The sequence below is a fragment of the Malurus melanocephalus genome, unplaced genomic scaffold (assembly GCF_030028575.1).
Source record: "Malurus melanocephalus ecotype Western Australia unplaced genomic scaffold, MMel_1.1 scaffold_5, whole genome shotgun sequence".
Taxonomy (NCBI): Eukaryota; Metazoa; Chordata; class Aves; order Passeriformes; family Maluridae; genus Malurus; species Malurus melanocephalus.
In genome coordinates, this window is record NW_026623237.1 from 484,699 (window position 1) to 512,419 (window position 27,721).

Sequence of the window (27,721 nt, forward strand, 5' to 3'; positions counted from 1 at the left end):
TGCATTTTAAAACTATCAAAGCATCTCAAACCTTGCTTTCTTTGGTTTTGACAACAAATCAGCTATCTGATGAAAGTAGGGCAATGATACTAACAAAGATTTCCTATATTCAATGCAGTAACTGTTTAACATCATAAAATCAGCTCAAAGAGCCCCTCTCAAAACACTCTTCCCTTCTTAATTACTTTTTTACTGTTGACCGTTTATACTAGATTTTCAAATTCAGCTTAGACACTTCWAGTGTGAAAACCACCAAAATGACTCAGAAACATTTCATACCTTCTTCACACACAGTCATGGAAAATGAAGACAAATGGTGATTTTGCCTCTCCAGAGGTCCATGTGCAGGTAGTGATTACAGAAATTCAAGCTCTGCTGGGGTTACCCCCAATGCCCCACCTCTGGTTTTACACAGGGTTCAGGACTTCCAACAAACTTCCACTGATGGTGTTGACAGTGTTTCTTCCATTGACTTCAGTTGGAAATAAATTGGTTCTTACTGAGCAGGCTAACTGTTGAGTTTCTTCATCCTCTACAGTTCCTCAATTTTATCAACTACTACAGGACTTAGAAACTAATTGAAATAAAGCATTTTCATGGAGTTAAGGGRAAAAAAAACAAGGAGAAAGCCTTGTTGACCTCCATTTGTTTATTTTTTTAAACAATTTACAAATAAAAATGTTATATTTATCCAAGCAAACACATTTAATACTTTAGTCTTTATAACAAGCTATACAAATGAGAACCATCACACTAGAGTTTTTGATAGCTCAAGGACCATTCAGGGTAGGCATGCATGTGTCTGTATCACATGAGGCGAGTCCAATTCCTGACACCAGGGTTCTGATCTTCTATTTCTTCAGAGCTGGTCAGCTGCTAAATGATTTAACACAAATAGTTACTGGATCACAATAAAACGAAAGAAAGCCCATTTCAAATCACCTAAGTGACCTCAATATGTCTGGTCCAGGTGTCAGGCCACAGAGCCTTACCGATTAGTTTTCTTCTCCAAAAGCCAGTCGGACAGATTTTCTCCCCTTGCTTAGTGATGTGGCATCCATACATGTGCTCATACAATACAATGAAACACCTTAAGTACAGATGTAATACAACAGTAATTACAAATCACAGAGACAGAGRAACAAACAAAATCAATTCTAAACACATTCTTGCATTTCAAACAACAAAAGTAAACAAACCCATACATTACAGTTCAAAGAAATTTTCAGTTTTAGTTCTTCTGCAAGTCTCCATTTCCTCAAGTTCTAAATTGCTGTTCTTGAGCTTGCCTCAGCAGCTGGGCTAYTCATGGTGCTACTGACACAAACTGGGTGAGCTGGAAATCACCCAGGAATGGTCAAAGAATAAAAGCCCCCAAAATAAAGAAGACGCACGCATTATAAACGAGATTCCATTTTAATAGCAGAGTGTAGAAAAGAAATTGGCAAAAAAAATCACATGAAAAAACATTTTACAAAATTATGTACAGAATAAAGTATGTGACTGCTTTCTGATGATGTACGTTTCACTTAAGTCCTACCACAGAATGCAAAATACACCCAAAACTCTCAGCTGGAACAAAAAGAAAAACAAACAAAAAACATATACATAATCCCAGCTCTGGCTCCTCAAATATTGGGACTGGCTGGGTTTACCTCAACCCACTGGGCTTTCTGCTATGCTTTCAACCACTCCTGAATTTGTTGTAGCTTCCAAACTACTGTCAGCAGTTTCCATTTTCTCAGTCTTCTTGCTCTGGATGGTGCAYACTCCTTTGCCTCCTGAGCCACCCACCTTCCCATGTGTTTCTTTGAGCCCAGGAACTAAAGTTTCCGTGCACCCAAAAGTCTGACTTTCTGCGCTGCCCATGTTACAACTCAGTGATGGCATTTCAACAGTGCTGCCTTTGCTCTCTTCCACTTTCAGAAGTATCTCAGATGTGGGAGAAATGCCCTGCATTTCTATAACTGGCATGACCACTTCTGTAGCATCACTATTTGAGGTCTGTGATCCAGGCTGCAGTGTAGGTTTTTGAGAAATCCATGTGCAAATTTTATCTTCACAACTACCAGAAGTCAATGTAGCAAAATCAGTAATCTCYGTTTCATTCACTGTTCTTTCAATGCCCAGTTTATTAAGTTTACTGGACTCCAGCCTAATGGATGTAATAGTTTCTAGTTTTGTGACTTCTTCTGTATTTTCTTTTAAAAGTCCTGCTGAAAGAATGCTGAAACATTCATGTTTTACTTTATTGTCTCCCAAACTAAAATCAGTGCTTTCCAACTCAAGCTCTGCTTTCTGAGAGGGAGTCTTCATGTGTTTCACATGTTCTGATGGTGTCTCGATAAGCAAATTATCTAATCTTGCATCAGATCCAGTGTGTCCTAATGATTTTTTTTCACTTTCAGCTACTAACTCTAGACTGGATCCGAGTTCAACMGTGTTCAAGCAAGTATTGACTAACCGTTCAACTCCCTCCCCCTGGGTTTGGTTATCTAATACTGTATGGCCTGAAGGTTTAGGTTGAACTTTTCCTTGCACTTCTAATAGGGTGCTTCTAGTTTCTGTCTGTCCCTCTGTCAACTCTGAAGCATTCACCTCATCGAAACCAGATTTTATTTCTGCTTTTTGAGTATTTGATAGATCCAAACCACTTCCAGAACGAGTTGTGACTATCTGTTCTTTTCCATTACTAGTTCTAGAAGTGCCCCAGAGCAACTCCAGACTATCAGTTTCTGAGTGAGTTCTACAGTTATCATTTAACTTTTTCTCTACCAAATGGGAATTTCCCAAACTTTGAATTTCATTCTGTGTTTCAGATAATAAAGTCTTTGGGTGTAGGCTATGCTTAGGCTTTATCGCTTTTACTTCCCAGTCTTTTTTCTTTGTGTCTTTCTCCAAGGTACCAGGAACATTTGTGTTTGTAAATGGAGTTGTATTTCCATCTTCCTGTCCAATCTTCTCTTGGACCTCAGTTTTCTGTAGATCACAGAATTCCAGACTGCCTGCCTGCTCTCCACCTCCTGTATCAACCAGTCCAATTTCTCCAGGCATCTGGATACCAGAAACAGGTTTTTTTTCTGGTAGYTCTGTGACTGACATTTCTGATTGGTGAGGCTCAAGTGATTTCTTGTTCATTTCAGCCTGATTGTCACCAGGAACCAAACTCCCTATTACTTGATTATTACACTGTGAGAAATCCACATTCTCAGAATCCTCTTTCAACGAGGATGAGCTATTATTTATTCTGTGGTTTGCAGATAAGTCTGCAGGTTTTGTTAGGTTAGAGTTTTCTCCATTTGGAAGCGCAGAACATGCAAGCTTGCTGTCACCTGAACCCTTTCCACCACTACTGTAGAAAATATCATAGAGATCTTTAGCATTGGCTGTGGCCAAGCAAGAATTTCGTTTCTCTATTTTTTTTGCTTGTTCACTGAAAGCAGTTGAAGGTGGTGGTGGTCTCACAGGCATTGCCAACATAGTCTGTTCACTTTCAGACACACCTGGAGCTACTTCATCTGCAGGGATAACAGCTGCCGGCTGCACTGCTGGTGGAGGAGGGCGTGGAGGTAGTCTATCTGAAGTCTGAGAAGACTCATTTTTTTCTGCTGCTTTCAAATCCTCCTCTGCCCCTTTTAAAATTACTTCTTCTCCTCCAAAAGCTTTTGAGATGATATCTGGAGGCAGCAGAAGATCTGTATTTGTTTCTTTTACCACTGGCAGGGGTTTGGTGGTAGCTCCAGAGGATTTTATGGATAAAAAGGTGTTCAAAGGTGGTGGTTTACTAACTGTTGCGGCACTAGACTTCCTGAAAATCATGGTGGGGACTGGTAGATTGGGGAGAATTTTTGCTGATGTCGGTGTGGAAACAACTGGTGTCCATGGGCTAGTGTGTGGAATAACAGTTTTCCCAGACAGCTTGATTTCAATGGGCTTGATATGGGATTTCAAAGACTGACACTTGTTCTCCTCTTTGTTTCCTTCTGTATTCTCTTCCTTTGGAACAGCTCCTGGGGTTTTATCTTCTCTCTCAGTCTTTTTCCAGCTGAATTTCCCAAAGTAGGTTTGGCTTGGTGATTCCTTTTTAGATTCCTCTTTCTTYTCTTCTTTCTTCTCCTCTGTCTTCTCTTCCTTCTTCAGCTTTACCATGATACCCACTTTCCGCCCAGAAGAATCTGTTTTACCTTGAGTTTCATTACTCCCTTCTCCAGACTCCGAGATGCTTTTTACTTCCTCCTTCTTTATTATTTTTGGGGCTTTCTCATCCTTCTCTTCCTTCTGTTTCTCAACCAGTTTCCGTTTCAGCTCATTTTGCCGCCTGCGCTCTGTTTCCAGAACTACAGCCAATCCAGCTTGACGGTCTAGATTTCTCCTCTCTTCATAAAGTGGATTTTCATCTATGTATTTCTGTGGAAATAAACAGCAACATTTTAGCCACTGTTTCCATGAAAAAGAAATAAATAAATGCAGCTCTCTGACAATTTTGACTTGTTCACTAAGTGCCATCTCAACAAAAAGAGAGCAGAGATCATTTTCCTACCAAGAAACTCAGGTACTACAAACTGCTTGCAGTAGTGCTGTCACTTTCCAGTAGACACTGTTTCAGCCTCATGCAGATAAAACACCAGTCTCTATGTACTCATGTAGAGGGAAGTTCTACTTATTTAGTTCAGCAGAATGTAATAAAGATAGCCAAATACATGTACTCCATGGAGTTAAGTGTCATTTTTCAGTAAAGGAAGACAGAACAAGTGGAAGCTAACATCGGGAATGTCTCTTTCCTAGTACACCAGTTACCAACCTTATATTTCTCATTGTGGGGATGACTTTTCACATGCTGCTCTGCTGAGATTTGATCTCCAAAAAATTCATGACAGAGCTGGCAATAATATCCAGTGATGGGAATCAGAAACTCAGAGCCTGAAAAGGCCAAAGAAAATTATCAGAGAAACAAAAYTGAACAAATGCCAAGCTCTTAACAATGTTGGTCAAAGAACAACAGCAAAACCTCCAGTAATGTTCTTTTTGGAACAGTTAATGCTGTTCTCCTTACAGTTACAGTATAGGAACCACCACTACCAAGAATAAACATGTAAAGTGAAGAAGTTTGACTGCTATGGTTCAAGAAATTATTTAAGTGCTCTCTATTGTATTAAGGTAATCCAGTACTCAAGGAGATTAGCATTTACTACAGTCTTGATCTATTTTCCATCTTTCTGGTATAGTCTGCTCAAATACTAAACTGATTTATAAAAAGAGCACAAATATTTTCTTTGAAGTTAAACAAGASTGCATCCTTGTGCCTACAGAACCAGATACAGTTATCTAAGACACTGCAGATTCTTCTTTAGTGGGCACTACTAGAAATACATAACAGATTAATAAAATGAGTTGATCACTGGCAGGACTATTTAGATTCAGATTTTAAATCCTAGATTGACTTTCAAATCATTTTCAGCTCCTTCCATATGTCTGTCTCAGATTCTCTATATCTGCACAAGTACTCATTGGTCATTTTTCAGAGAGAATTCTGCTAAAAATGTACTGAATTGACAAGACAATGTGGAATACTTTGCAAGTTCTGCCCAAACACTGCCAACTCTTGTGATACATGCTCTGAATTCTATTATGTTGGCAAAACTACATCAGAACTACACCAGAGAAAGAAAAAGTCACCTGGTATTCAAAATAAAAAACTACTCTCTAAATAGAAGAAAACACGAAATAAATAGAAGAAAATCTTGCTTCATGACTTTTTCCACAAAAACCACCAAGAAATGAAATAATTTGCCTTTTACCTAAAAATACAGTATCTAGATGTGCCCCTATACCAAGGTAAAGTTTTGAAAATTCCTTTCTCTGAGCAAATGGAACCAGCTGGAGGGCAAAGATGGATGATAGCCAAGTTAATAAAAATTCACATACCTTTGGCAGGAACCGTTATCTTATCAATGCGTTTTATGGAGTCTTGTTTGGTCTCACTCTGGGTCTTCGAAGCCCAAGGTCTGTTGTAAGGATCCAGGGTCTATTTGCACAGTGACAGAGGTATATAGGCTCATATATTACACTAGCAAGGCAAGTACACTTGTCTTTTTCCTTTTTAATATCCTTTCAGAACACTGAACATTAAAATAAACGTGCAAATATATACAAGAACTAATTTTCCTACTTCCCCTCCCATTTTGCAATTTACAATGACAAAATAACTTGTGAAAAGTGTAACATGTAAATGATCGCAAAGAACAGGCAAACATAWGAAACACGAGTGTAAACCCAAGCAAACTGGACACAGGCCCCAAATACACTATTTGGAATACTTCTACGTTAGCTAGCTAGCTGTACAACTGCTCAAGTCCGGTATTAGGGGAAAAGAACTTGATAAGCTACTTCTTGGGTTCATTATTACTTCAGGTTCTCTTGTAAAATGTTGTTCTGTGATGTATGTTTTAGTGTTAATATTCATAGCAATATAAAATGCACTTAGTGAAGGAAGCCTGCAACATACCTGTCTGTGTTTCTTATTATGCATGTGTGTGAAAAAGTCAAACATGGTCCCGCAGATGGTATTGCAGTCTTTGCACCAGTGGTTCCCTGCATCATAATATTCATAAATATTGGCCAACTGGAAAGGATGTTTGGAGGACTGTGAAGAGGATTCTGCTGGCTTCGGGCTTCTACCTCTCGATTTTTCATTAGTAGTTTTTGATTCCTAAATTGAACAAAAGGAAACACTTCTCTAAGACAAGGCAGGACAGACATAATGCTCTAGAACTCAGAACCTGCCTCCAGCAGAAGCCATACACAAAAAAAAAAAAAAAAATTTATCACCTGCTTTTCAGCGCCCAGGTTAATTCCACTGTTTCAGACAGCTGGTATTGCCGACTAAGATGCTGCGCGGCTGCAGTGAAGAGTTTCCAATAAGGCTCCCAGATGTAATGGCTGGATGGTTGTAGGTAACCAAGGAACCAAATGAAAAAAATTCCCTGTGGCATGCACCCTTCCCACTTTATGGGTTTCAATATAACAATGTGAACAATTCCAATTTACCATACTAGCTAAACAGTGCCCAGAAGACCTAAAACCGTTCCCCTAGAGACATTCCGAAGTTACTGTAAAAGCAGCTTGGATGAAAGCAGAATGGAAAAGAATGTAAAAATCAGTTGACTACAAGTATTAAACTCAATCAGTTTTATCAGATCATTTGAGTGTTCCTGAATTCTCCAGAAAACTTGTTGCTTAATAATAATAGAAAGATGGTGTTTTTTTTAATTATCTAAGCATATAAGGTGAAGGATCTTGTGATTTAAACATGTCATGTTTGCACTTAGATTGATCTGTACAGGAAGACAACATATAGTGATATACASACATTCCAGGACTCTATCCAAAATTAATACAAAACTAACACTTGTAGCAAAACAAATATAATCTGAAATATATCATGAATGAGCCCTGGTAATTTAGATTATAATAGTACTACATGTATTTTGAGTTTTGAGTTATATTTTCAACAGCTTGAAGTCCATCATTTTATTATTTTGCATGGTTGTCCAGAAAGAGCAGCATGTTAACTTAGCAGACTTGATTTGGTTGCATGATTTCCAATTTATTCACTACCAGCACTGAACAAATTTATTTAAGCAGCTTTAAAATTGTTAAATAATCTGTTTTACCTTCAGTTCCTTAACACCACCCCCCACAAGATGCACTGTAATTCAAAGAATGAAGARACAGACAGGCCACTATGCACCCAACAGATATCCATATCCCAATACTGTCTTGTTGGTAGTAGAATGAGAAGGGACCCAGTGAATATTTGCATGTATTCTGTCTGCAAGAACATAGCAAAGCTGACATTCTCTTAAAGAATGAGATCAACTTATGATCTGCAGGAGGTGCATGGAAGGATGTTCACAATGCCAAATAGCATCAATGTTTATGATACTTATAGACACACACCTATAAAAATACTATCTCTGTCAAAAGACAAATGCTTCTCAGATAGACAGGTGACAGCCCACTCTTAATTCCAGTTTGTGCTTTACCCCACTTAAAGATGCCTTTATAATTCGCTACTATTTAGAGCCCAGACGGGGTGAGCTGACTGTTCAGCACAGCAACACTGGCTTCACCTCAGCACTGACTGTGTAACTACAACATACAGGTTCTGCAGCAATGGACTGCAAATAAGCAGGAAGGCATASGCTTTTGCCCTCAGATTGGCAGAGTCAACCAATCTCAGTGTTGAAAGGCCTGCATCATCCTTCTTTTCATGAAAAAGAAGTTAACAATCGGTATTCCAAGGTGAATCTCAGAGGCTGAAGGCCATTGTCTTATGTGCCTACATATGTATGAAAATATTAAATAGTCTTGTCCAAACCTCACAGTTTTCCATGCTAAAATAAGGAACTATGAAAAGGAGATCAAGTCATTATGCATTTGGATGATACAGATAATGCAAATTAAAATAATGAAAAGTATATTCACACATGCCATATCTCAAGAAAAGAAAGCAAYATAACTTAATGCAATGTGGGGTTTAAATTGTTGCCTACTTTAGTTTTATGAAGTGGTGACTGAAGCACAYGATTTGTAAAATAAGTGGACAGTAAACTTCAGAGGTGTTTCAAGAAACAGCAAAACAACAAAAACCAAAGTGAGCCTTTAAATTAAAGATACCTAATGAGTTCTCTAACCATGATAAAGCATAAGGAAAATTTTACAGGATAAACAGACTTGAGTGACATTGTAGGAAATACAGAATMACAAAATGGGTAAGGTTGGAAGGGACCACAGTGGATCATCTGGTCCAACCTCCCCGCTCAAGCAGGGTCATCCCAGAGCACATTGCACAGGATTGTGTCCAGATGGTTCTGGAATATCTCCAGTAAAGAAGACTCCGCAACCTCTCTGGGAAATCTGTTCCAGTGCTCCGTCACCCACACAGTAAAGTTCTTCCTCATATTCAGGTGGAACTTCCTGTGCATCAGTTTCTGCACACTGCCGCCTCCTGTTCTATTGCTCAGCACAACCRAGAAGAATCTGGCTACATCCTCTTGACACCCTCCCTTCAGATACACTGAAGAGGTGCCCTCTCAGTTGTCCTAATAGCTCTTACCCTACTAACATTTTCCTCCCTGCAAAAAACATATATGGTAAGATCTACACAAAATTCATCCACAATTTCTCATTACCGATCAGTGTTACATGTTTGAAAAGCAGGGTAATTTATTTCCTGAATACATGCATAATTCTTCAGATGGTAATGTCCATACTACTTTCAAAGTAAAATCTATCTTTCGGAATGCAGTAAGCTTGTTTTGGTATATCCAGCACAGAGTAGTACAGACCATGTCAGAGTGACCATACTGTTGCATACTGACATTTCTTAAGAGAGAACACGTAGCATGTACATAAAAATCATGTTAAGCTGACAATATATGCAAGTCTTMTGATTTGTTGTAATCATTATCCAGTGAGAAGACCAACATGCTCCCAACTTGCAGACAATTTTGCTGCTACAAACACTCCTCCCTGAAAGGACATGTCAGAAATTTTGTAGAGAAAGAAGTCTGTCCTCCTGGTATGGTATTGAGATCAAACAGCTACAAACACTCATGCTACTGTTCAATCCAACCAACACCTCAGGAAACCAAGACAAAAACCAGCAAGTGGTGCTGAACTGCACAAAACCTGAGGGACATTATATACAGATACATTGACTCTCACCTGCATGCACCAACAAAGCCAGTGTATGAGATGTGTTAACACATGTACATGTTTGGGACCAACTGTCTCCCCAAGTGCCCTCTTCTCTCAGTGGGAAAATCATTAGCASACAAACCATAAGACTTTACCTTGTTGGAAGAAGACGTTTTCTCTGGACATTTTGCATTTTCTGACTTGCTGCTCTTTTCTGAGGAATCTTTAGTTTCCACAGATGGTTTCCGGGGTTTTTCAAATATGTTAATCCCCAGGATTTGTGCTACTTTGTCAAGCTCAGACTGCTTCTTGTCAGCTGCATCAGATTCTTTATGTAGCTCTGCAATCTCCTTCATAATATTCTCTTGTAGTCTGTTCACCTCAACCAACAAGGGGTCTTTGTGCCCATCCTTCTCACGACGTTTTTTCCTCAACATCTCTCCTGAGCCAATCAAGGAAACAGAAGAGTCAGAAAGGCAATAAGAAAATTAACTTTAGATTCGTACAGTAATTCCAGCACCAACTAAAAAACTAATATAAAATATTATGGATAAATCTTGACTATAAAGTAGTAAAGATAACTCTTAGGTACAGCTGAATCTGCATGATGTGCCCCTATAAGGACTGCCACAATACACATCCTGAGAGAGGCACCATAAATCCTCTAGAGCATCAATTTACTAATCACTATTTCCCTGTGTGACCAAACAGGCAAAAGTTAAATTGCATACTCTAACCTGAAAGTATCATTTTCCAAAGCTGAAGGAATTGAGTATTCACTTGGACCAAACAAGTTTTAAAGACACAAAAAATTAGCTCTCTTGAGAGGACTTTTCCATCTCCAGATAAGATTCATGAAAAATTGAAAGGCACAATAACGTCTTCAGTTACTATTTCTCACTTCTAAACAAGTAATAAAATGTATAAAGTGCAATTCCTTTACCTTATCAAGAAGATGGAAAAGCAACTGTTTACTTCAGTGTAACAGCCAAATTCTGATGTAATTGATCTTAATATAGTAACTAGGTCATTGCYTCTTCAAGAGTTTTGCATTGCCAGGAGTATGAAAATACTGTTATGGACAATTATTATTTTGGTCCTTCCTTCTCCTGTTAGGGTACCAGGACTTGTGACACATCCCAATGTGGAAAAGAAAAGAATCAGGGGCTGGGGTGGGGGGAAATGCATTTTACCTTGCTGTTTACGAAGCCTGTCCAATTCAGTCTTGAGGTAGTAAAGCTTCTTCTGCCGTGCTTCTCGATCATTCTTCAGTTTTTCTCTCTCTTCCATCACCTAAATGAATTGCAAGGTGTCTGGATTTTCTTCTCTTCCCAACATAAGTTAAACAGTCTTGCAAGAATGACACGAAGACCTCAGCTTGCCAGACACAGAACACTGCTCACTATTCCCAAGATGTTCTTGATTATTTTAACACAATAGATACATCTCTTTCTCTAYATCTGATGGTAACTTTATTGTCAGGTCTTGCTCCCACCCTGTATGTAGGCAATTTTTTTTTTCTTTTGGGTAGTGAATTCCTCTAAACTGCTCTGTTTGTTGCACCGCTTCCCAAGGCACTTAGGCTCCGCTGATTTTTTTCCACAGGGCTAATGAAGATCAATGCTTAAATGGCTACTCCAAACTCAAGCAGCATCTCTACAACTAGTATGTTCCATCACCCTTCATAGCCCTTCACCCTGCCTCTTGCTTTGACTCTGGCCCATTTTAGCTATTAGGTTTCTGCTTCAATCTGAAATGAAACACCAGGATGAAAATTGTTTCTTGTTCAATAAAGTAAACTGTGGCATGAGGAGCTCACAAATCCACTTTTCACTGATTTTCAYTGACTCTCACAGATGGAAACAAAGCAATATGCTAAAATGAAACTCCTTTCARTTTTGTTTCCAGCTTCATTTAAGAGAAAAATCCCCAATTTTTTTACCTTCACAAGGCTCTTAAAACTTGCTATGGACTCCCCCTTTAATAAGCAACAGGTGATCTTGACTTCTCTAGACAATCACTTCTACTATGGCAATGCAAATGTTGRCAGGATCCCTGAATCCTTCCTGAAGTAAGCCCTAGAAGTAGTTCCACCAACACAGTTAAGCCACATCATAAACAGCGTAAGAGTTTCTTTAACTATTATTTTGGTTTTGTGTGCTATTTTTTTATCACMAAAGCTGCTGAGTTTTGAGTATGACCAAAACGCCTTCTGAGTTTTCTGCAGCATGGCAGCATCAACTGGAGCATGCAAGTTTTTACACTCCAAGCCATCCCAGCAAATAACCCAAGCGGAATAAGCCCACGTCAAAGATGTCTGTAGTGCAAACAAAGCTTTAGAAGTTCTACCAAGATGCACAAATCAGTTACCAGGGTATGTCAGGGCAGGAGAAAACCACACATCTTTAGCCAAGAGAGCCCTTCYAAAAGTACTAAATTTCATTAAGAACAAAATTCCAGCTGTATCAGCTGAAGAAATTATTATGTCTGCAAGCAGTTGAATCTCATTTATTTGATGATGTATCATTTAATGCAAGTGAGAAAAAGACKCTGAGAAGACCTTATTGCAGTCTTAATATTTAAAGGGTGTTTGGAAGAAAGATGGGTACAGATATTGCACCAAGGTCTGTAGTGACAGGAAAAGCAGCAACCKCTTCAAACTAAAAGATGGTAGTTTTAAAATAGATAATAAGGAAGTATTTTTTTTACATTGAGAATGGTGAAGCACTGAAACAGGCTGCCAGTAGAGATTGTGGACTCTCCAACCCTGGAAGTGTTCAAGGGCAGGTTGGACGGCGCTTTGAGCAACCTTATCTAGTGGAAGGTGTCCCCATCCATGGCAGTGTGGTTGAAATGAGATGATTTTCAATTGTCCCCTCCAACCCATACAATTCTATGTCCTTATTTCCATAACAAAGACCAAGTGGACACCAGTTTGAAAACTCAAACAACTTTTGGGAACCTTTCAGTTCTTTGACAGTTGTTTAACTAGTTTCCTATTTTAAAACACATTCTTCCCCACTACTCTGTAATTATTGTACATAACCTGAACTGGTGTCAGAGCCTCCAAGTAGAATTTCCCTTAAGTTCTTCTCATTTTGTGATTTTTGTAAGAGATAATTAATATCAAATGTAGAGGGAAGATTGTATGCAATGGTGAATGATGATATCCTTTTGTATGTATTTAAGAATGTCTAATATGGGTATAACCATGGTATTATTGTACCATGTAGCACATTCAGATGGAGCCTCCCATGTTTCAGTTTATGYCTATTGCTTCTTGTTCTGCCACTGGACATCAGTGAAAAAAGGCTTTTAATTTTCTTAACACTGTCCCTTCAGGTATTTACATATTYCCAGATATCTTCAGGTATTTCAAAACTTAAAGCTCAGTGGAATAAAGCCAAGCTGTGGCCACCATGTGTTTTCTCTGTAAGATTTGGGCTGGCCCAAAGAAGTTCAACTTTGCTTTTTATTTCATTTGTTCTGCCACAGCCTATGGTGTACAACTTCAGGAGATTCAAAATGCACTTTTAAAAAGTGTCACCGATTAATACAGACAAATGCTTAGAAATCCTTAACAAAGTAAATTAGGTCAAATTATTTTTAAACTGGAACAACGCAGAAAAAGAAAATAAAAGGTGCACCTGAAGAGAAAAAGCTTCCACCCCACCAATCATGCAATCCAACACATTTTCAAGTATCAGAATAACTAACATACCTTCTGCTTTTGAGCTGCCCGGTTTTTTTCATCCGACATCCTTTCTGTGGTATTTTTGAGAGGGTGCGAAGACAGCCGAAGGGGTGCTTTGGAATGAGAAGGAGTGGTAGGGACTTGAACGAGCACAGAACCATCTCTTTTTACATCAGGGACATCTTTTCCCAGAGAGACTGTCTCAATCACCCGGAGATTGGGACGTGTAGGGTTTGCTGACATGGCCATAGTAAGAAGACCATGAGCTTCTGGTAACGTAGGATTAGGCTGCTGGGCAGTGGGGTACATGGGCCAACCAGAGGCTGCATATGCCATATAGTGCCCATACGCATCATATCCTGGAGGAGCCATTGTGGGAGGTGGATAGTTTTGGGGCATTTGAGTGGGAGTGTAATGGGAATAGCTGGGAATTTGGTATTGGGAAACAGAAGTAGGTGTAGGTGGCAAACTAGGAGGAGTTGGTGGAATTGAGGGAATGAGAGAGACAGAAGGAAGAGGCTGTTCTGGTGCATGTGGAGGTATCTCCTGTCCCGCTGGCTTGTTYTTAGTATATTCTGATTTCTGAAGAGAGGACGCATCTTTAGACTGCTGGAAAGAGCCCGGAGGTGATGCTGAACGCTGCTGGCCTGACTCGGGAGAGCGAGTGTCACTGCGGCTGCGGCGCAGGTCCCAAGTGTCCAGTCTGCGCGTCTCCAAAGAGCGACGATCTGGAGAACGAGATGCCAGCTTTTTGCCATGAAGGCGTTCCTGGGTACGAACAGCCAGTTTTCCAATTTCAGCAACACCAATGTCAAGTCCAATGGTTTTGAGTAAGTCGTGGATCTTTGCATACTCTGCATTTGGCTCTTCCAAAGGATCCGTCTTGACAGCTGGAGCAGGAGAAGGAGGTGGGCTCATCTTCTTGATTATTAGCTCATTGCCACAACTCACTGGGGGCTTCTCCACTGGCAAAGATTCAATTTTGGTCTCTTCATCCTCATCACCATAAAGAAATTTCTCTTCATCCTCAATGTCAGGAAAGCTACGTCTCCTCTTCTCCTGAGCATTGACAGAATCAGCCATCAKGCCCAGAATTCGGGAGAAACCACTGCCATCCTGACTGGCCCTCTCGTGAGGCAGCAGGAAGTCAGTGGGGCGATCAGTAGCCTCTGACTTGGGTTCTACCTTTTCTTTGTGACTTAAGAAGCTTCCAAACTTCTCTTCAAATGTTAAAGTGTCTTTGGGAGGCCCAGAAAGTGGGCTCCACTCATAYAAACCTTCACGCAACTCCTTATTTTCAGACTCCACAAGAGAGTCTTTGTTAAACCGTTTGAGAAAGTTTTCCACTTCAGAGGCAAAAGGAGCCAGGCTGTTGCTCTGGGGCAAGGACGACTGACTAGAAAGAAGAGGAAGATCCTTGCTGGGGGCTGGACTGCTTGAAAAGCCCTCAGGCTGAAAGAAAGAAGATACTATTTACTGAAAGGCCTTCTGAGGCACTATGCACCTCACAGAACAAAGGAACATGTTCATTTCTCCTTGAATTACAAGAGTTAGAAGAGACAATATAAAGTTGAAAGAGAACACAGGAGATTACAAACCAAGTTGCCTGATGGTCCTGGAATGCTATAGCCAACGATGAATGATTATCTCAGAAAGTACACAAAATCACAATTATATTCCACAATTTTTTTGCAAGCATAAAAYCTGAAATTTTTTAATTGAAACCCTGTTACATAATTTTGGATATGCTTTGAGCTTCATCATAGTCAATTAGGATTTCAACACCTTAATTCAGGTAAAAACTACTGCATTGGATTTACTCTCAGTCACTTCTTCAGATATTCATAATTAATGCCATATTAAATAGCATTTCCAGTAATAGGCATGGAATGGGATCCTCAGTATTGGAATAYTCTTGAGATAAACATGTCACTGTCAAACCAACACTGATCAGTACAAGAGTCAAATAGAAGTGATGTATTAAAACACAAAAAGYCAATTCATCACCGTGGTCACAGCCACTTATCTGTCCACTGCCCTCATTTTGAGACTCAATCCGTATAGGTTTGGCACAAATTAAGTAGAGCTGATCCCAGCCTACAGTCCAAAGGGAAAAAAAATATGGGCATTTAAAAGATGTTTTCAGAAAGAGGTACTGGGGATGCATTAGGCAGTTCTCTAAGACTATAAACAAACAAGAAAGAGACACTGCAACAGAGGAAGAACTTCAAACAATATCCTGACTGCCTGTGGTACTAYGAGAGTCAGCTTTTCTATAAAAGCTGGGCTACATCTCTGCATTCTGGGTGGAATTTCCACAAAGACATTCTMTTCTGTCTCAGATGATATATATATGATTCCGGATTAAATGCCATAACCATAAATATTTAAGGTTTCTAATGCAATTCTAACTTGTGCAGTACTGCAAAAAAATACCTGTCAACCTAAAGACAGGGAAACAATAATTTGGCTTTTCTATTTTGGAAATCAAACTAACATTTGAATKAAGTACATGAAGTAACTGTTTTGGAAAGTAGAAGCACATAGACAGACACACAGAGACCAAACCTGAACAGGAGAATCTACTTCCATCTCTACTCGTTTCTTCAAAATAGATTTTTTGGGCATGGGTGGGATTTCTTCAGGCCTGTATGTATACCGAGGCTCAGAAGACTGTAGAGTGTTAGTCAAGCCAGGGATCACGTAGCCACTGCCTGAAACATCATGATTCAAGTTTCTACTGCGCTCTTCTTCTTCTCTTTTCCTCCTTGCACGGTCAAGCTCTCGGAATTCTTCATTCATGTATGACGGGCTCAGGCTTCTACTACGACTGCGGCTTCGTCTGCGATAGTTTCGTGTTCCTGATGAGAAACCCTGATGCTCTCCACTCACACCATGCACCTTCTCATCCTTTTCATACCGTGGACGCTTTATTTCTCGTCCCCTCTCCTCTGCCCTCAGTTGGTAGGGGGATCTCCTCAGTTTGTCACCATCTCTGTCAGATCCACGAGGCAGCTCCTCCCGACGGCCATAGTGTGGACTGTAATCTGAACGGTGGAGGAAAACATCTCGGTTGCGGTAGTCTTCATCATGCCTCGGAATAAAGGGACTTGAAGGCTGATCTTCATGCGCTGGGTATCTCTCAAGACCTCGAGGACATGTGAGGCCTCTAGTGAATATTGGACCATCAGCCATATCATCCCTGTGTAAGAGAAACACAAATAAATATAAATGCTTGAATGAGAGTAAATAAAGTCTTACTCCTCCTCAAGGATAACAAATTTTCAAATCRGTTTCAAAACAACATCTTCCTTCCTAAAAAGAACTAACATTTTATGTACTTAAAAGGCAGAGTAGAGAGGGACACTTATTTTTAATGGTACTGTACACCCTTCCTAGGAAGTTACCTGCAAACACACTGAAATGAACAATTCAGCTCATACTGAAGAATAAGAGCCTTGAAAAATTCATAGGATGGATTAATTTCTGTGAATGTGAGAGACTACACGTTTTAAAAAAACCCTTACTATCATATTTCAGACTACAATCCCTTTCTTCGCCTCTCCCAGCAAGATGCCAAGGTCAGATTTCGTATGAATTATTCAAGGTATAATTCAGTTTCACATTGGCAAATGTAACTAGAACCTCTTTTYATCTTCAGTTGTGGGCAAGAACCACAAATTCTAACATTTTCTTTTGCAACAGATATGTAGATAGCACTGTCACTAATCACATTAACCCTATACCCMAAAAGAAGCAGTTTCTGAGCTCTATAAACCAGGGAGAATAAGAGTATTGGTGTCACTCTTCTGTRTCAGCCCCTGCATTATTAYATGCAGTAGATGTGCAACTGTCACATCAGAATAATCAGCTTTTTCTCTTGGAGTATCTTCTTTTGGACCAATTCCTACACACATCTCCAGTTGGGAGTACTGTTTTAACTAAAGCCTCTTCCTCTTATGCTTTTCTGATACTTTTCTTTAGATATGGCAGAAACAAACCAATCCACTTTAAAATTACCAGCTGCTGGTTTTATTCATTGCTATTTCAAAATCTAGCAAGATTGTCCAAGGAAGACAATGTGCTTCCTTATGTGACATCAATGAGACAAAAAATTCTTTCCTGAGTGAATCAATTTGAGATAAACCATGTATAATGACCTGAATCCTCAAAAACCACCTCCTCCTTATCAAAAAGGTCCCTCTATAGATTTGGGAAGGGATCAATCAAGTCATAGAAATAAATTACAGCCCCAGTTTTTCAAATCAGACTAAAATGAATAGACTAGAATAACRAAGAATAACAGAGATGCACAGATGAGGTCTTTTTCTTGAGTATTTTCATCGTTTACACATTAATATTTAAGAACAAAACCAGCACACGACTTTACTTTACCTTGCATCACYGCAAAGCATTTATTAGACACTTTATCAGTCCAACAGATCTTATAAAGCAAATCTGGCATGCATCTGTACCCATTGTATCACATGGTATCTTTCCAGTTTGCAGCAAACTAGCACCTCCTCCGAAAGCACAAAAAAAAAATCTAAAAATAGCTACATTAAATTTCATCAATACATGTTGTTGTCACAACCTAAATAAAGGTACGTCTATTCCCACTGTCATGTTTTCTGAGAGCCTGCTAAACCTGTACAAGCTGTCACTTCCAATTCAAACACTGTGACTGCAGTGACAGTGGAGCAGAGGAATTTTTAATCATACTTTGGAAAGAAAGGAACAGCAAACCTACTATATTTACAACTAGCAAGACATTCCAAATACACTCTGAACAGCTAAGATGCAAATTTAAAAYCTGAAGATTAAACACAGCTGTGAGAAAAATGATGACTTGCCTTTGAAGCATGTTTTCTGTGCMTATAGTCCAATAGAGATATGTGCCTCTTAATTGGTTTGATGCTTTCAGCCAGTAATATTCCCTACTGGCTACTGCATCCCTGAGACAGGACACAAGGTGGTACCASTGTGACCATCCCAATTCCTTACCCAACAGAGAGCCCATGAAACACTGTAAATTGTAGTTTCAGAGATGAAAAACAGACCACAGGCTACACACATGATGTCTCAGAGACCTACAACTAGTGTAAGGTAATTTACGTTTTGGCATATTTATTCACATACACAGAAACAAATAAATACTGGTATTCTGCTGTCAGCAACCAACMAGACTCCACTTTAATACAGTCTTTGAAAAGGAAGTAAGATGAGCTGTTCATATTCAAGCCAACTGTTACTCTTGATATTATGCCAAAAATGCTATTTCAGAACAGCTTAATGCAGACCATGTCTCTGCAGTGATACATTCTATCTTCTGTATTAACCTCAGATGAAAGAATTGGTGGGATGCTCTGTATAGCTTATGCCAGCTCAGATAGTAATAGAATATCTTAAAAATATGAATGCCAGAGAGATGGAAGACAGGGAGAGGGAAAAGATTTATTTTTCACTTTGACAGACAGAGTCTGAAAGACAGAAAAATACTTATCGGTCAAAGTAGGAGACTAAAGCTGCAGAGGTGACCTTGAAGACACACACCAGCCCACTCAGTACGCCTACTTAAGACACGTGCAGAAGACCAGCTGCCCTAGAAACTTGGGGCAAGTTCTTACAGATGTCATAAGATGGACCTGCATGTGAACATGCACCCTGAGAAAGACTCCTCAGGTATCTTGAAATCCACTGCTACAGGAAATTCTAAAAGCCTCCCCARTTGCCATCCTTTGGTATTTTATTTCCTTTAAAGGCTAATGAACCTTTCTACATCCCAAGGCCCTACAAATAACAGAGAATCATGTGACAAAGTGATTGCTCAAAATCTCTCAGTAGAAGAGTTAGCAAAAATAGCTGAGAATAACTAAATTCAGAAATATTTGATCCAATTACTTCAAAATTTGAAGAGACATCTTCAGGAAACAGTCCTTTTGATTTTTTTTTTAATGAGAATAAAAATATACCACATGCTAAATAAGAATGTGATTTCAACAGTATTAAATGCAACGATGATTCACAATAAGGACCATTTATTGTGACCACCAGTGATAGACAAAAAGTCAGTGTCCTGGTACCAGGGCAGCCTCTCAGAGGGGGGATAAATACATGATGAAAAATACTTGATAAATAATGTCCTTAACCAAATATCAAGTGTCTTTTGAAACCAACCAAAATGGCTAGCAGTGAAGAAATTTAGAATTCAGAAGCAGTACCTAGATGATTTAGGGAAAAATAATGGGTGACTTGGCTGTCACATACTTCTAGCTTCTGGACAATAGGCATCACTCAGAAAAGTGCAACCAGCACAGACAGACTGGACAAGGAAAAAAGAAAATGTAACAACATGAAGCTCTTGCATACTTACACTACAAATACACAGGAAGTCACTTAAAGATTAAACTCTACACGGTCTCTCTTTACCTTCTTCTCATTCTAACTCATCTGTCACTTTTATACCTTCTCTGGAGTCTATTCTTACCATTCTTTTTCGCATCTATGGTTTCTGTAACAGAGAAGTCAACTTTTGTGATTTTTCACTCTTACGTTAAATAAACTTCACTATAATTGATGTTATTCTAACCATGCATCAGCACCACAGAACAGGTTAAATCTAAAATCTCACCTGAGAAAATGAAGCAATGGGACAAACACCACCACCCCCTGCCCCAAAATGCTCCTAATCTGCCAGAAAAGTGCCAGTTCTCCTACATACCACTTCCTTCTCCTTGCAACCACTGTACCCTCCCTAAGCACATGCATTCATTTCATTTAGAAGATTGCAGACTGCACAGGGGCTTTACAAATCAAACACTGATGCCAGGGGAACTGAGGTAAAGGCATAAAAGTGACATACTGAAAACCAAACTCTCATTTGGTTTTCTACACCTGCTGAAACTTAATTTTATCCCAGAGAAAGACARGAAATGTATTTATTCTGCTTACTTCCCTCTATCTTTGTTTTTTTTTTAACAGTTGATGATATTTGCATCAAAAATGGAAGTGGTCATGGGTTTTTTGTGCTGGATGCTTAACTCCCTGAACCGAAAATGCAACTGTATACTCCAATGCACAAGCTATGCCATCTTTAACTTTGCAATTCAAAACAAAGACAATTATTTGCAGTTTTCTGATTTTCTCTCTCTTGCCAGATTATACCGGTTCTCCTACTGAAGGCAAAGGTTTCCAAATTGTATCTACTAACATTCATACTTCACTGTTCACAGAAGTATTTTTAACAAAAAAAGAATTCACTCCATTAACTATTTCTCTCCAATTTCAATCAAACGATCTTTAGAATTCTAACACTTCTYTTATTATGTATGAGACTGTCTGACCATATTCTCTTCTGCAGGGTTTTTAAAGTCAAAATAATAATATTTTTCAAGCTGCTCCAGGGTTTTCTTCTAAACAAGTCTCAAAAACCAGGAAAGTAGTASACGATTCTTCCCAACAAATGAGAAAGTTGAAGCTTTACACTACCCTTACATGAAAAAACCTTCCTTTCAGTAGAACTAGGTAGATTCATAAGAAACAGAAGGCAGCTGAAGCAGTCAAATGAAGTGTCTCCATGTGACATCCCACCCTTAAGGGGAAGGAAGCATCAGAGGGYTTAACATCATACTCCCTCCTGCAATATATGCTGTGCATGCTTAGTTTATATGGGTTTAAAAGCAACTGACAAAAATTAGAGCAGAAATATCTGTTAAGAGTTACACAGGCAGAGACTTTTGTTCAGAAATTCCCTGCACCACAACTTGTGAGAGGCTGGGGGAATATTCCYGGGAAGCATCAGTACATGCGTACCCTCATTATTCCCTAGACATCCCTGGGCTAATGAGATGTCTGGTCTCATCCAGTGGAGCCATTCCCATGCTGTTTCACCCATGTGAATCCCCCCCTGCAGAGGACCATACCTGTCACTCAGGTTATCAATTGGTGAGCCCAGTCTATCAGGCAGCCTCCTTCGCTCTGGTGTGCCAATGCAATACCGGTCATTACCAACAGTAATCCGCAAACTGTGTTCCAGGGAAGACTCAGAGCGGAGACTCGGTGAACGCCTCTGTAAATTGAAGAAAGAGTGCAAGCCCATCAATCGGGGGATTTTAATCTCASCTACAGAAAAGAAAGTGATTGTGCTCTGCTTAATAAATGTGACTAGGGGCAAATGGATCAATTAAAAAATCAAACTAGAASAACAACTGTTCCAAATACTTCAATTCTATTTAGTTATTAAATAAATGGGAGGTTACTGACTGCATTTAACTTCTCATCCCAAGTGCTAATAACATGCTCTAAATTTAAATTATCTAGAAGACAAATTTTCAACTCAAAAATACATTTCATAAAGCACCACTTTGGAAGGTGTAAAACCAAAGGGAAAAGTCACAAAGTCCCAGATTTGCTGCGGTTCTCCATTCTTTGCAGAGAAGAAGCAGCTAAATAAACATTGCAAAAAAAAAACAGTGCCAGAAATTTATTAATAATGTGTCAGGATTTCTGGCCCTTTCCAACTTTATAACCACATGAACCATAGTATAAACCAGTGTAAACAAAATTTAGCAGTGATTTTTTTAACAGTTTTCCTCACCTCATGCTGCTTTCAGCAGATAAGCACAACATAATATTAAAACACTAATGACACTGGAAACACCTTCTATAGTAGGATTCTCATTACCATTATTTATTACTGGTAGAGTTAAACCACAGTAAACTAAAGTTGCCCCTGAAAAATCTACAGCAAAGACCTGAGCTCATTGCCTCTGCACAGACCTTCCTTGATACACATACACAGTACATAAAACATCACTACTGGTAAATTATGGTTATCAGTTATGCCTCATATTATTCTAAAATTTAGCACTAGAATAMAGGAATGATCAAAGTAAGGGGAGTTCCACAAAAAACAGATGAGACTGCCTAAAGACAGAGATACTTGATTTACTTTTTTTAAACCAACACAGTTTAGGTTTTGCTTAACAGGAAGCAGTGAACCAGCTTCAGTTCTGCCAAACCCGTCATGCACTGCACACTGCTTTTACTGCTGAACACTGCAGTAGCAAGCAGCAGGTGCACTGTATTGTCTGCATCCACCCTGAAAACATGCAGCAGATTCAGCTCCATCCTCCAAGAGAACAGTACATAATCTCCAACAAAAAAGCAAAAGAATTCCCTTACAAGTTCGCCTAAAAAAATTCACTTGCACTACAAATCTGTACTAGAATCCATTGTGCATATCACTTTATTCTAAGGTAACATTAGTGATTTCTGGTTTGTTCCCTTAAGCTGAATCCCAGCACTTATCAGAACACACTATAAYTACTTTTTAAGACCAACTGTCTTGCACAGCACAATATGACCCTGCAACAGCCTGGCTGAGATACATACTCAAGGTGCATGTGTCTCATACAAACACATTCTGAAGGCTCAGTTGTGCCCAGTGTAACCTGGAATTTTGAGGGCTGTCTCAAGAAATTACTTTCTTCAAGGCCATCTTCTTGTCATCAAGATTGTAGGCATATAGATGACAATCACCTCCACTGAAGACAGAGAAGTGATGATTACATCTCASAACATGTCAAAAGAAAGACTGGTCAAAAGAACTCTGGTCAAAATAAAGAAACAGTTTACCCCAAAAATGTTTGGAATGTTTGGATTGCCTATGACTGACCTCTACAGATTGCCCAGAGACAGCAGTTAGGGCAGTAAATATTTGAACTTCATGATTTTAATTTTTTTTTTTTTGCTTGTTTGAGAAATTCCAGTTTCAAAAGGTTTTTGTACTTGGAGCACTGAACACCACTAGTCATTCCTACGTGTGCACTGCACTGCATTTTTCTCTCTTCCTGTTCTGTCACCTAAACCACAGTTACCACTGCCATATTACTGAACAGGTTGCATACCTGCTTGCCATTTCTCCATTCTCTGTTGACCCTACATGATCCAGTCCTCTAATCTCAGCCAATTTTCTCAAGAAAGAAGCTAAATCGAAACCTTTTAAAAGAACAAGCACGCAGGTCAGCAGGGAGAAATAAAAGCAGCATGTGTCAGCCTTGCTAGAACAAATAAAAGTCTGCCAAAATCCCTCACTGTAAAGCCCTGGCCTTCCTCTCCTCCATTACATTTTTCAGTATTCGCCCCAAATYTTTGCTGTCATTCCACGCTCTTCCAATCACCACAAAGTCTTCCTCAGCTATTTAGAAACAAACACCCTACCTACTTACACSCAATACATCCCAGTCAAACAATATGCACAATAAAATGTGCAACAATGCTGTAACCTGGAAAGGCATGTACTCCATCTCACAAAAAATAAATAAATACATAAATAAATAAAGAACAACAACAACAATAAAAAACACAAACCAAAACAATTTCCAGAATCAAGAAAATATATTAAGAAATCTCTAAAGCTTCTCCTTTCATATTCCATTTCATATAAAGGATAGRGACAATAACTCAGAGCTTGTACTCCGGCATTTTCTCGATTTCAACCCCATGCCCTTATCCCACCAGTGTCTTCATTCCACACACTACATCTTCCATCCTCATGCATATAATCCCCTCTTCCAAGTCCTCTTTTCCTGTTGCAACTTAAATTCCTCTTCCTCAGGCTTCTGTCTGAATTCATGTCCTTTCAGGTACAGCTCCAAAAGCCCATTTACTAATATGTTTGTGTAAGTCTCCATATTTGCAATTTTGTATAGTCAAACTCCTGAAGAGAGAGGGTCTTAAGTCATAAAACYCTAAAAATATTATTAAAACTTTACCCAGTCATGAAAACCCAAYATATCTGCTGTCTGCTTTGTTTCCATCACATTTAGTTCCACTCTCTGGAAAACACCAGCATAATCCCATCTTTTACCTTTCTCTAATTAATGCTACTTTCGTAAACAGTACTTTCAAAAAGTACTATCTATGTCTTTTATGCTTTGTAAAATCACGTTTGAAGAAGAAGTAGCAACACTCAAACATCTGTTGGGGGACAAGAGCTTCCATGGAAAAAATGTAGATATTAGACTCTAAGAATTACTTACACTGAGTTTTAGTAAATGCAAGAGTCATCACAATATAGGTTGAAGTGTGCTATTTAATTGTTTCAAGAGCTCTCTTACTGTGACAATTGCTTCCTACAGAAGAGCTTTCCTTAAATGCAGTAATCCTGTAAATAAACAAAAAATCCATTTGGCTCATCAGTTCAGCATTAGCTAACCTGCTAACGCCTAATTTCTGGGAGGAATAGTTTTTCAGTCCTTCTCCAAAGCTAGAACAGGCAAGARAAACATTATTTACCTGCAACAATTTGCTGAGATGACTGAATGAACTTGAGCCAGGAGGATGTAAAATAACACTAGAAGAATAGCGTTTCTCAAAAATAAGGTTTGTGTTAAGTGGACACTTTTGGTGGCTCCCCCCCCCAACAAGGAGGGAGCGGGAGGTTTCTAGTCAAAACTCCTAGRTAAAATTTCTCCAAGTCCGAACAACCAACACAGTCAGCATTGAAAGTTTTGTTACAGCCAACCCAGGTTCTTAGCCTACCATGGATAGTAAAGYGGGAGACTCATAAAGTCAGTTTAAGATAGTTCTGTCCTGTATCCCAGTTTGCCACCCAAGTTGTGAACATGCAACTGTCCATCAAGCCACAACAGAAACTGAAGAACACATGAATCAGATAGAAAAATATCCTCTTTTAGAAAATGACTTATTTTCAACATGGATCTCAATAGTAAATCAATTTGCAGGGGTACCATACAGGAAACTTAAGAGGATGCAGATAAGGGTGCAATATCAGGTAAAAGCAAATGGCCAGAGGCAAGTTTCTTAGCCTGGCTTGGCTTAACTGTCAAAAACAACATTATCTTCCTGCATCTCCAGGACAACTCACCYTTCAACAAAAAATAACACCAATACCTGAATTTTAATGCTACTATAATCACCTGTGACCTCCTCTATGGCTGCAGCTCAAAAGAAATCCAGTGAGAACCTGTATTGCCATGAGAAAGGCAACCCCCACGTTCTCTTGGGGGTCCCACCAGGCCGTGGATCAGTAGACAACATACTTATGCCGGACTGACTTTCAGCTACATTGTTTCCTCACATCAGCCCACCCCGCAACTCACAAACCCAAGCCTGAGCACATGGGAGAGAGCAGAATGTACTGCAAACCAAGAGGAAAGAGGAGAATACACTGCAAAGCAAGAAGAAAAGGCAAGTATATCGTTCTTTACAGCCGTATGTGCCTTGGATTGAGCGACCACGCAACCACTGCCTAGAATACTTCAGTGTGAAAATCTCTGCTTCCAGGGTAATAAAAACGCACTATGAACTTATTACGTATCACAGCTCAGACATGTAATCAGACAAAACAATCATTGCACCGAGGAGCAACAAGAGAAAACTCAAGTGAGCAAATGCCACTCACGCAAAAAAAAAGTCTTTGCATTTTGATTTAGTTTGAAGGTCTCCATCCAAGATGCCATCCACTTGAGATGCCAAAATCGGACAGAACTGTGAATCAGAGCTTCACATGCCCAAATCAGACTTTGCCAACACTGAGGGAGAAGACTAGAAGACCCTGTGCATAGCCCCAACTACAAAGCAGTGCCTCTCACAGAATGCCTCTCAAAGATACAAATCAGTAACAGTCCTCTTTGTACGCCCGCCGCGACAGCAGAAAGAATCCAGACAAAGTACTCATTCTACATCCTATCTAAAAAGTTATTCCCATACATTAAACGATATTTATCCACTAAYACAACCCAGTGCGTTAAATGGAGGAAAATGGCTAGTTACATCCTCTGCCTCAGCAAAAGACAGCATCATCTTTGGACCTTCTCTGAAATGGCTCTAGCCGGTAAGACAAAAATAAAAATGCAATGGAAACTAGTGGGAAAACATTACTTAAAATGGAAATCAATGGGGTTTTTTAGCTCTCTAAGRAGTACGGGGGAAATCGCCGTTCTCCCTCCGCACAGGGAGAGCCCGAGGCCGGTGTAATTTTGCAAGGACCTCGCCGCGACAATTTCAGGGGTTCAGRGCTCTGACAGCCCCCCGGGAGAGGGGTCAGGACCCGCACCGAGACCCCTCGGCGCACGGCTGTATTTACCCGGCTGCTGCCGCTGTCTCCGTGCTCGCTGCCCCGGCGTCCCCGGGGCCCGCCGAGCCCCGCTCCCCCCGGCGGCGACGGCAACCTCCGGCTGCGGTGCGGCGACGGGGACCGGCGGCAGGCCCCGCGGTGGCCCGACGGGGAGCGGTGGCAGCGAAGCGGCGGCGGACGGGGCGAAGCGGAGCGCGGCGGCGAGGCGGTGGCGCAAGCGGCGGCGGGCATCGGCGGGGGAGGCCGGCCGTGGCCTGGCCCCGGCCCCGATGTGCTGAAGCGGGAGGCGCGGGACGCCGACAAGCCGCCCTCCTTCAGTCGGTGGGAGGAGGACGAGGACGAGGGGCCGGAGCGGCCGCTACTGGAGCGGTACATGATGGCGCCGGCGGCCCGGGGGTCCCGCAGCTCCTCCGGACCGGCACCCCCCGGCGTGCGCGCTCCCGGCCGCCCTGCGCGCTCCCGAGCGGGGAGGGGGAGGAGGGGCCCGGGCGGGGGGGGCGGTGCCTGGGGACGCCCGCACAAAATGGCGGCCGCCGGCCCCGTCACGTGTGGGAGGGCGGGCGCCGGGAGCTCCTCGCTGGGCTCCGTTCGGGCTTCGCTCCTCGGCCGCCGTGACGGGAGCAGGATGGGCTTTGGTGGTTTTTTGGTTGATTGGGATTTTTGTTGTTTGCTTTTGTTAAGTGTTTTATTTCTCCTCCTCCCCCCCTCCCTTCGCACTGTGCTATGTAGCCGGTCGGTACGGGTGTTGTCCTCAAGCAGAAGTGTGTTGGAAAGCCATTCTTGCCTGATGGATGAGGCGGTGCTGAAGCTGAGCCTCCAGCTGAGAGAATTCGTGAAGCAATTTCCGTGCTCTTGGCTGCCGGGAGCAGTGATGACAGGATGGGAAATGGCTTCCCGCCTCCTCCCTCTCCTCACCTGACCCCCTGCTCGGAGCGGGACAGTGGCTCTGCCAGCTTCGGTTCTCCTGCCACGGCTGAAACATTGCTCTTACTTGGTTGTAAGAACTACCTCCGGTGAGAAAGAGGGTTTTCAATTAACTGAGATGGGCCAGCGATTAAAAGAAGTGAAATCAGAGATATGAAGGTTCTCATAAAGCTCTTCAGCTTCATTTCTCAAATCCACAAGCTTTTATATCTTGTTTTGTAATTTATTTTTAGCTGGATGAGATGTGAGGGGTTGTTTTTGAGTAGCTGCTCAGTCAATTTTTGGATTAAATTTTGCCT

The 27,721-nt window shown here is 40.6% G+C and overlaps 1 protein-coding gene across 2 annotated transcripts; it reads right to left on the reverse strand.

Annotated features, from left to right (window-relative positions):
- ZNF318 (zinc finger protein 318) lies at positions 1-26,946 on the reverse strand. Of its 2 annotated transcripts, XR_008965608.1 has the most exons (11): positions 26,508-26,946; positions 21,319-21,464; positions 15,965-16,598; positions 13,424-14,848; positions 10,896-10,995; positions 9,858-10,144; positions 6,506-6,709; positions 5,926-6,025; positions 4,802-4,920; positions 993-4,407; positions 1-876 (listed from the first exon to the last, which is right to left on the reverse strand). XR_008965608.1 is itself a non-coding variant. In XM_057370097.1 (10 exons), exons 1-10 carry the CDS (start codon positions 26,871-26,873, stop codon positions 1,657-1,659), a joined length of 6,132 nt encoding a protein of 2,043 aa, XP_057226080.1. In that variant the 5' UTR covers positions 26,874-26,946; the 3' UTR covers positions 1-1,656. The 2 variants fall into 2 exon arrangements, 1 of the variants encoding a protein (XP_057226080.1); XM_057370097.1 differs by having other exon boundaries at positions 1-4,407.
- Positions 26,947-27,721: the final 775 nt, after the last annotated feature.